Source organism: Protomyctophum parallelum, assembly GCF_964188405.1.
Source record: "Protomyctophum parallelum genome assembly, chromosome: 17".
NCBI classification, from domain to species: domain Eukaryota; kingdom Metazoa; phylum Chordata; class Actinopteri; order Myctophiformes; family Myctophidae; genus Protomyctophum; species Protomyctophum parallelum.
Window position 1 is genome coordinate 37817456 of NC_139719.1, and position 10590 is coordinate 37828045.

A 10590-nucleotide genomic window follows, 5' to 3' on the forward strand; every position below is an offset into this window, starting at 1 on the left:
ATACGAAGCATCATGCCATAATTCAGATAATGTTTATATATGCATTGTTTATGAAAATAGGACTTGATGCATACATATATATGGTATAGGTTTGATTCCTCTCCTCGTGCGTGTGTGCGAGTGCGCGCGTGCGTGTGTGTGGTAAAGTGGTATATAAGTGGTGCATTGATATAGCTTTTTCACAAAGTGTACCTCTCCACACAGATAAAGCAACGTGTGAGAAGCTGTACATACTGTAAAACTAGGCCGATGTGAAAAGGACACCTATCGAGTGGAGACTGTGGAGTGCTGGCTGTTTTCTCTCTTTCACGGTACTGTGTATACGGTACTTTCACGGTACTGTATCGCTAAGCCACCTTGAGGCTTTTGTTACATCTGGAGTGTAAGCGGGACATTCCGCTTTCACACATTTATATATCCAGAGTGCTTTAGAATGAGCGATTCTGCCAATAATCATATCCATATACACGTCATGTTGATCCCCTTTAGTGGCGCATATACTACTAGGACATGACGTATGTGTGCACGGAATGTGATGATTTGATTGGCTGAGCACGTAATGTAATGTATGAACATGTATGTATGATGATATGAGCGCGCCTCACTCGGCTATTAGTGTAGATTTTCGTCTTACACAAAATTCCAATTTTACATGAATGGAGAATTTACGTCATAGTGTCTGAGCAAATAGGCATATTGTCTATTTTACGTCACGATGATGTGTAATGATAAGGGCGACCCTCACTTCACATGGGTGTGATTTACTGTTAAAACATTTTAGAAAAAAAGACGCATTTTAAGTGGTTAATTATTTCTTTCCCATGTCCGTATATATATATATATATATATATATATATATATGTACCCCCCCGGCTATGGGACGCCTATATACACGGACCCCAACGTATACTAACCATGTAATGGTTGAGCCCCACAGCAGCTTTTAACATTGATCCGGTTGCTATGCAACGCCTAGGTCAACAACGGCTATGGGTCGTTACATCTTATGTACCGTTTAGCCGTTGAGCTGTCCTTGGTGGATCTTCAGCCATACAAAGTTCGGATGTCATTTGTGACTTTTGTACCGCATCGCTCCCGGTATGTACACGTTTCTGCCGACAGGTAAACAGTGGGCGCTAATGCTAATGCTACGCTAAGGCTAATGATAGCAAATGTTTACATTCTGTGTGTGTATGGGGCTGGCGGGGGTGGAAAGCCCTTCTCTTAAAGTGTACCCTGATGGTGGCACTGGTTAACTTCCAGCGAGCCACAATAAAAGAGTTAATACACAGATAGCTAGACTAAAGCTTTCATTTCCGTCACTGTGTGTGTCGGCTCTTCTGCGCAGGCGCTGCAGGGACGTCGGCAGCGCCGTGCAGGAAGCCGTGGAGCAGCCTGGCGTTGGAGGCGTTCCCCAGGATGTGCGCCAGCCCGTCCCGACTGAACGTGGCCAGGTCGGCCAGGCTGTCGGCGCTGCCGACGAGCGCACGGTAGTTCTTGCCGTCGACCCCCGGCATCTTCAGCAGGAGGTCGTACGGCCCGGGGTTGTAGAGGTCGCCCGTCACGACCACATCGTCGTCGCCGCCCCCCGCTGCGCCCGCGGCCGTCGCCGCGGCGACGTCCGGCTCCGGGCGGCCTCGCTTCATCTCCCGGAAGAGCTCAGCCGCGGCGCGCGGCGAGGCGCACCACGCCACGCGGAGGCGGGGGAAGTGCAGCGTGAGGAGGGCGAGGCGGGAGGTGACGTCGGCGGCCGATAACATGTCCTGGTGAGGGTCAGAGGAGGAGGAGGAGGAGGAGCGGGGGCCCGCCACGAGCGGTGCTGCCACGGAGAAGAACGGCCTCACCACCGGGTCGAACTCGATCATCAGCACGGCCCTCTTGTAGCAGCGCGTCATGGCCAGGCACTGGCCGTAGAGGCGGCCGCTCCGCAGCGAGCCGATCAGGTCGCCGACGCTCTTGCGCTCCACGCAGGTGTCGTCGGCAAGGACGTAGTCGCCCACCGCGAGCGTGGCGGGCCGGAGGTCCAGGCCGCGCCGGTGGAGCAGTGAGGGCAGCTCGCTGCCCAGCTCCCGCATGTCCACAATGACGCGCGGCCGCTGCTCCTCCCCCTCCCCCCCGGGGCGCCGCGGCTCCTCCTCCTGTCCGCCCGCCTTGCGGGTGTCGACGGCGGTCGGCTCCGGACTCCTCGCCAGGTCCAGGTTGGTGTCTTCCTCTCGGCCCTCCCTCTCCTCGGGGCCGACCATGGTGGCCTTCTCCCTGATCAGCTGCTCGAAGGCCTTCTTCTCCCTGGAGAGGGCCGTCAGGTAGCGCTGCTCCTCCGTGGAGCCCGCGTAGACCAGGAAGTACACCCTCAGCGCCCCCCCCGCCGGCCGGCCGGCCGCGTAGACCTCCAGCTGGCGCACGAAGCCGAGGTCGGCGTCGTAGAGCACCACGAAGCGGGGTGCCACCTCGCGCAGCACCCGTGCCAGGCCGTAGGGGTCGCGGCAGCCCCTCAGCGGGTGGATGACCATGGTGGGCTCCTTACGCAGGCCATAGCAGTCGTCCGACGACAGGCCCAGCTCCAGCTGCTCCTCCTCCTCCTCATCCTTCTCGTCATCTGTGAGTCCGTCTTTGTCCATGCCGCCGGATGTCCTCTCGGTTCCGTCCCTCGCAACGTCTTTGTCTTTCCCTGTCATCTGGGGCGCTGGCGGGCCGCTCTCACTGGTCGTCCGCTGTGATGCGTTCTTCTCTTTGGACGCCTTCTCAGGCGCCCGTCGTTTCTTGGTCCAGGCCCGTTCCGCGTCGAGTTCCAAGGCGGCGGCGAAAGCGGCGGAAGCGGCGGCGTCCCGCTTGCCGGCGGTGCGCGCGTACAGCCGGCGGAGCAGCGCGTCGGCACCGCGCCGGACGTAGCGCTGCAGCTGGGCGCAGGCCCTGTCGTCGCTGGCGCAGATCAACACGCGGCCCGGTTCCCCCTCGGAGCTCCGGCTCTCCGTCTCGATCTCCCGCAGGACCTCGCTCAGAGCCTCCCACTTGGGACTCGGCTCCAGCACCAGCTCTCGCTTCACCTCGGTGCCGCAGGCCTCCGAGGTCTGCTTCCTCCCCGTCTCTGCCGCCGCCACCGCCGAAGCCGCTCTGGGCCTCTTCCGCCTCTCCGAGACACGGTACACCCGGCTCCGGGCGTTCACAAACATGGAGGTGCACGAGTCCAGGAACAGCCAGCCGCCGGAGGAGGAGTTGCCGGCGCCACAGTTCCTCTGGCCGGCGTGCAGCGACTCCAGCAGGTTGAGGAAGGTGACGCAGTCGTACTCGGTGAGGCGGAGCAGGAGCAGCCGCAGCACCTTCAGGTCGTGGATCAGCCCCTTGGTCTGCCCGCCCAGCCGGTGCCACAGGGGGTCCAGGTGGCGGCGGACGGCGTTCTCGAAGGCGCTCTCGCCCCGCAGCAGCAGCAGGTTCTCCGGGGTGAGGTCCTCCTCCGCCTCCAGCGCCGGGTGGTAGCGCTTCAGCTCCTTCAGGCAGGCGCCCGTGACGTCCAGGACGGCGCTCTGGATGGCGCGCATGGCGGGCGTCAGGGCCACGCGCAGCTCCACCACCTCCGGCTTGCCGCGCCCGTCGTCCAGGGCGGCACGCACCGACGCCTGGAACCTCGGCCACAGGTAGAGCTTGCGGACGAAGAGGCTCCGCATGGCGTGGTCCGCCCGGCAGAAGCCGGGCAAGAAGGCCGCGGCCCGGTCCGTGAAGGCCTTGATGAAGCCCGTCTTGTTCTTCTGCCGGAACAGGCGCAGCGCGAAGGCCTCCTGGCACCACGACGCCTCGGCGAGCCTGTGCGCCCGGCACACCAGCACGCCAGACACGCGGCGCGCGGGCACGCGGTCCGTGAGCAGGTCGGCCACCAGCACCCGGCTGCTGACGAACAGCACGCCTCCGCGGCGGTACGCGGCGGCGCGCGCCGCACCCGGGACGTCGCCAGTCAGCGCCCCGGGCAGGACGACGCCCTCCTCGCCTTCCGTGAAGTGCTCCTGCTGCGGGGCGCTGGCGTTCAGCACCAAGAGCAGGCCGCCGGCGCCGCCTTCCCCCGTCTGTTCGCCCGAGTAGAGGCGCATGAACTGCAGCGCCACGCGGTCCACGCCCATGCCCTCCGCCACCACCAGCAACCCGTCGTCGGCAAACAGGCTCGAGAACATCTCTGTCTCGAAGTCCAGCAGAGGCCCCGCCGCCATGAGTATTGGTCGCACGACTGCACCGCGACAGTCCAACTGTCGCGACGCCAAATGGCTGAAACAAAGCATCTCGTCTATATGGGCATGTGACGCCATCCCGGCGACAGTGACGCGCGACAGGGCATGTCCATATTTGGGGCTGATAACTGGTCTGGTTTATCAGCATGCCCTTCGTTGCCGGTGGTTATGGCCTAAGTCCGGTCCGGTCCCCCGTCCCCCGTCCCCACACACACACACACACACACACACCGCCTGCCACAACTTAAACGTTATACTGTTTAGTGAATTATTCTAGTGATGAAGTATTATAGTATTTACTCTCTGGGAACACAAAGCTTTATGTCTAATTGGGTACTAATCATACTAAGCATTTAAAGTATGAGGTATAAAGTACAGCAGCATTGTGTTCATGAAACAGAAAGATTGGGTATTGGGTAAGACTGACGTTGTGTATCTTTCACGACCTTTCACTGCTTCGTCTCAACCATTACTCTATGGCTCTGGTCTCAGCCACCGCGGTGGATGTTTTGACATTCCTTTTTATTTTTTATTTTTTTAATCTTGCCACTACTGTTGAAGCAGCCATGTTCTGGGCATCTTTGTAATGTTAGTTAGTTAGTAAAAAGCAGGTAAAAGAGTAACGTTTGAGGCAGACTGTACATCAGTCACTCTACCGTTCTCCTTAGTAGAAGAGGTGCGGGTTTACCCCGCAGTTATGTCGGCTCCGCCTACAGTAAGAAAAAGTCCTTCTGCACACCTACAGTGGACAGGTGCGTCGGATAACTGGAACTGAGAGGTAGAGAAAAAAAGGATCCCGCACAATTTCTTCACTTGAGTTTAGATTTATCATTCACCAGGCATAAAGAAGAACAACTCTGGGATCAGCGGGGGCCAATCAAATGCCCCACGCCAATCCGTTACCATGGAGAGGGACACCCTGGGCAAGACAGTTTACTATGGTCATGGATTGTGGGTCATGACCGAAAGAATAAGGTCGCGAACACAAGCGGAATGAGTTTTCTTCGACGGGTGGCTGGCATCTCCCTTAGAGATAAGGTGGGAAGTTCAGTCACGCGAGAGAGACTCAGAGTAGAGTCGCTGCTTCTTCGCCTGGAGGAGGAGCCAGCTTAGATGGTTCGGGCATCTGGTTAGGATGCCTCTCGGGCACCTCCCTAGGGAGATCCTCGAGGCACGTCCCACTGGGAGGAGACCCCGGGGCAGACCAAGACGCAGTTGGAGGAAACGCATCGACTGCACTGTCCTGGGAACGTCTCGGGATCGCCCAGGAGGAAGTCACTAATGTTGCTCTGGAAAGGGACGTCTGGAACACTCTGGTGGAGCTGTTGCCCCCGCGACCCGACTACGGATAAGCGGTTGAATATGGATGGACACGCACGCACGCATCATGGCGTGATGCTTCGTATCTCCCACTATCCTATCCTATTATAATTAGAGGAAGCCAGTCACACTCTTCGTCCCACCCTCACTGGCTTGCGCAATTCATTGATGGCATTGATCATTACCATCATTCAGACCGTGAGCACAGAGTACATCCCAGGCTATGGGATGGACTCTGCTATAGAGCGTCGCAGTCCCGCCCCCTACCAGGGCCCAGGGAATGATTCTTTTTTAATCCTTGTTTTTCATCATTTTTGACCATCCCACTGAGCAAAAGCCGGCTATTAGACGTGCGTCTAAAAATGGGATAAAACACGTCTATTTATAGACGTGTTTTAGACGTCTATTTTTTGACGTTTTTTATCCCATTTTTAGACGCTCGTCTAATAGCCCATATCATACGGCATACTGTAGCACGCCATTTTTCATCATTTTTGAGGAAAAAAAACAAAAACAAAAAAAACATGGGTTATAGCCCATCGTTTTTTGAAATTTTGGAGAAAATAATTTAACCTCGTTTTTCATCATTTTGGACCATGGGCTATAGCACATATCGTACGGCATACTATAGCACGCCGTTTTTCATCATTTTTGAGGATTTGGAAAAAATGAAAAAAACGATGGGTTATAGCCCATCGTTTTTAGAATTTTTTAAGAAAGAAAAATCCTCGTTTTTAATAATGTTTGACCATGGGCTATAGCCCATATCGTACGGCATACTATAGCACGCCGTTTTTCATCATTTTTGAGGATTTGAATTTTTTTTTTTAAACGATGAGTTATAGCCCATCTTTTTGATTTTTTTTTATCCTCGTTTTTCATCATTTTGGACCATGGGCTATAGCCCATATCGTACGGCATACTATAGCACACCGTTTTTCATCATTTTTGAGGATTTGAAAAAAAGTGAAAAAATGAAAAAAACGATGGCCCATGTTTAATAGCCCATGTTTTTTCATTTTTTTCAATATAGCATTCGGAGATTGTGGAATAGTTTGTCTGGCTATACGCGAGACTACAAATGGAGCGTCTTAAAAGTAATGCCGTCTTTGTCCCGCATCATCAAAGGAAGGAACATGCATGGAAAACAAACGAGACATTAAGAGCTCCACGGCGGTGGTTGTGTTGTGATGCATTATCTGCCCCGCGGGGTCACGCGAGAGACAGCGCAGCCTGGGAGGCCCTCCGATTGACTATTAAGATTTAAACTCACTTACTCAACCGACATCAGAGCGAAAGCTCAGATACACGCATTGCACGTGCTGTACGCACGTATGCACCAAGCTCTGAATGTAATGGCCGGCTGCTGGTGGACTCCTACTGTGCCATTAGTTTGATACTAGGGGTCATCGCCTGCATGCTGGCTTGTGGTGAGTATTTTTTTGTCAAAATTAAAAATGTTGCCACGAAAATTTTGCCGTTCTTGATTTTCATCAAATCAAAAGTCCGTATTGCAAGTGCAGACGGTGTGTGGATCTTTGTGCACTTTTCTGGAGATTAGCTGGGAAAAGACACGCACGCACGCACGCACACACGCACATGCACACGTACACACGGACGGAGTGCAAAACATACTCTCTCCCCATGCCTTCGGCCTGGTGGAGACAATGGTGTGTAACTAAAAACAAAATCTAGAATTTGCATGCAGGACAAGGCCAATTAAGTCTTTGCCACGGACCGACACATTTGTCCGCGTCGATGACCCCTGGTTTGATAGTATGCCTGCATGGCAATTAGATCAGTGTCCTCCTACCTATTCCTGAAGAAAACCCTGGAGACTACAGTCAACCAGTCTGTGTGCAATGCATCAATGCAGCATGGGGTCCAAGACTATAACATTATCAGCACAGTCGGTGCATTACACAAACAAAACAAGTGGCTTTTAGGTGGTTCGGGGCATCTGGTTAGGATGCCTCTCGGGAGTCTCCCTATATAGAGCGTTGCAGTCCCTCCCTCTTTCAGAACAACGAGTGGCCCAGGAAATGAATCCCAATGCATTTTTGCCATAGGCATTTCAAAACGTATTTATTTAAAGACCTTTTAAGCGTCGTATGAAGCCAACTCTTGTCGTGACAAATCATGACAACACACACAATATTTTGGACCAAACAAATAATTACAAAGAAGAAAAAGTCTTTAAATAAATACTTTCAGAAAAGTCTATGAGGAAAATGAACGGGGATTTATTTTCCGGGTCTCTCGAGGGGGCGGGACTGCGACGCTCTATAGGGAGTTCCCCAAGGCACGTCCCACTGGGAGGAGAGTAGACCCCGGGGCAGACCAAGGTGCAGTTGAAGGAAACACATCGACTCACTGGCCTCCATTGGAACATCTTGGGATCCCCCAAGTCACTAATGTTGCTCTGGAGAGGTAATACACCAATACTGCAATTAAGTAAAAAGTACGGAATGTAAAATGTACTTGAGTAAAAGTACAAAGGAATCGGCATCAAAATGTACTTAAAGAAAAAGTAGTCATTGTGCAGAATGTGCCATTTCACAAGTTCAAGATGTGTACAAAATCTATTGAAAATAGCAGATCTATACAGGCTCACAATGCGTCGGGTGCTCGAACAAAAAGAATGCGCCTTGGTAAATGTAGTTTTTGGGGAGCTCTCAAAACGGTGTGCAGACTATTATTCTTTATTTTGCAAACACACGGATGACCCCTACCATGACCCCAGCCTCAATCTGTTTTATAAAATGTATCCTTAGTATCTTAAAATCTTTGTCATAGCTCCGTGATAATGGCCATTTAAACCTCAGGGGCATTTACACATAATACGGTACATTTTGACAAGACCACCTTGAACGAAGGGGATGTTTTTTGGTCCCAAACCAAACGAATAATCACACCGCGCACGCACACACACACGCACACACGCAAGCACATAGAGCACAGAGCAGACATCTAAAGTCTCGGATAAGCAGCGATCCAATTCTCGCCAGTATCTCACTTTGTGTTCATGGAAAATGTGATTCAGAACATGTGGACCTTTGTCCGAGACACACACACACACACACACACACACACACACACACACACCAAAAGGCCCATGTGGTGTGACACCACATGGGCCTTTTGAAGATAAGCGCATGTGCAGGTCAGTGCGTGTGTGAGGCATAATGACGTAATGCTTTCTAATGGCATCAGAACATCATTATTGATCGCAACGTCGCAATGAGCTGCTGTGTTTAGAGCATAGTGTTAATTTAGTTGACTAAGACTAAAATACGTTGTATAATGCCTTATTTTACGCTTAATTGGTTGCATGCTATTTTCAGCATGCAACCAAGCATACAATGACTTGTCTTTTAGTTCTACTTGAGCTCTTGTCCACTATAGTCACACTCTGTCAGACATTTTAGTCTAGTTTTTATTTGTTGACGATATTTAGTCTTAGTTTTATAGTCATCATACTGTAGCTTAGTTTTTAATTGAGTTTTCGTCAGTGAAAAAAGGTAGTCGAACATCTTCCGTCATATAGTTTCAGGCGACGAAATGTACACTGCACTGAGGTCGTGGGAGCCATGCAGTGTTGTTTTTGGCAGCACAATTTTATTTTAGTTTTGGTCATAGTCTTTTGAAAAGTTTATTTAGTTTTAGTCACATTAGTCACCTGGAATGTGTTTAGTCGAACAAAATGTATTTAGGCGGTCGTCGTAATGACCGTTTTTGTCACTTGCTGAAAATAGCCGATCTACAAGCTCACAACGCGTCGTGCTGCGACGCTTGTAGAAGAAGTCGTCAGCATATTTAGTCTTGGTTTTAGTCATCATAATTTTCATTTAGTTTGTCAGTGGAAAAATACGCGAGGACGGACGGACGGACGCCCCGAGGGCCCCGTCTTCACGGTCTGGAAGACCCAAGTCCCCTAGTGACGTCTGAGTCTCTGATATAGGGAAGTGAAGGGGAGAGATAGAGTGGGGAGATTACGTGTCGGGTTTGTGACACAGAGAGAGGGAGACGTGAGGAGATTGTACGTGAGTGAGTGAGAACAAGAGATCGACAGAAAGGTCAAAGTCTTTATCTGATCCTCGCAGCCGCTGGTCCCTGTAGAGATGTGACTGTCACCGTCTGGACCACCTTGTGCATGCGTGGAACCAAAATGAAACCAAATGGACCCGTTCGTACACTCATAATTGATTGAACAATATACATTGGAGGTCTCAGAGATAGAATTGCCATTAAATGGGGTTCCATAGACTAATGCATTTCAAACTGGGGGTCCTTGAAATGAAAATGGTTGAAAATCACTGTTAGAGCCGAAGAAAATCTTCTCTTATGAGGCTCCCTGTGTTACAAACCGGCCTAGGGGGCACCAGGCGTAACACAACAATGGTCTCCCTCCTATAGTTCCCAAATATAGTCAGGCAACACCAGTTGAAAAGCCAAAGTGGAGCGATTTATTTTATATATTACACAGTTACATCAACTCAACATCATACTAAACTAAAAGAAAAACCTATGCTTACCGTCTCCAAACACAAGTAGCTTACCTAACATCAACTAAAGAAACACATGATTAACAAGGAAACCAAAAGAAAGGACGCCCACCCCTACATTACCGAGACTAAACCATGTTGACAGTGAAACATCCTAAAATACAGGTAATGGCCAAATAAAAGCATGTCAAACTGTTGTTGGGAGACTGGCATGGAGGAATACGTCTGAAGATATGAAGCTAGGCAGCTTTATACTCCAGACCAGAAAGCCAGGAGCCAATCACCTGTGAGGTTCCACCAATCAGCCAGTCACACCATTCACACAAGCTGGTACTCAATCACTCAATCAGGCACGCACACACACACACACACACACACACACACACACACACACACACACACACTCCTGGTTCCGAGGGACTGTTGGCAACCCTAGCTCTGCCATGTTGTGCAGCCACTTTGGGAACATGTTGTTTTCCCAAGTGTCAGTCTTCTGGTGAAGAGAGAGAGAGTGTGTGTGTGTGTGTGTGTGTGTGTGTGTGTGTGTGTGT

General features: G+C 51.4%; 1 protein-coding gene across 1 annotated transcript; it reads right to left on the reverse strand.

The window, feature by feature from the left end:
- Positions 1 to 1319: 1319 nt before the first annotated feature.
- Positions 1320 to 4292, reverse strand: LOC310874080 (DNA repair endonuclease XPF-like; the record flags this gene model as incomplete). Its single annotated transcript, XM_083786755.1, has 1 exon — positions 1320 to 4292. One exon carries the CDS (start codon positions 4290 to 4292, stop codon positions 1320 to 1322), a length of 2973 nt encoding a protein of 990 aa, XP_083642881.1.
- Between the last annotated feature and the right edge of the window lie 6298 nt (positions 4293 to 10590).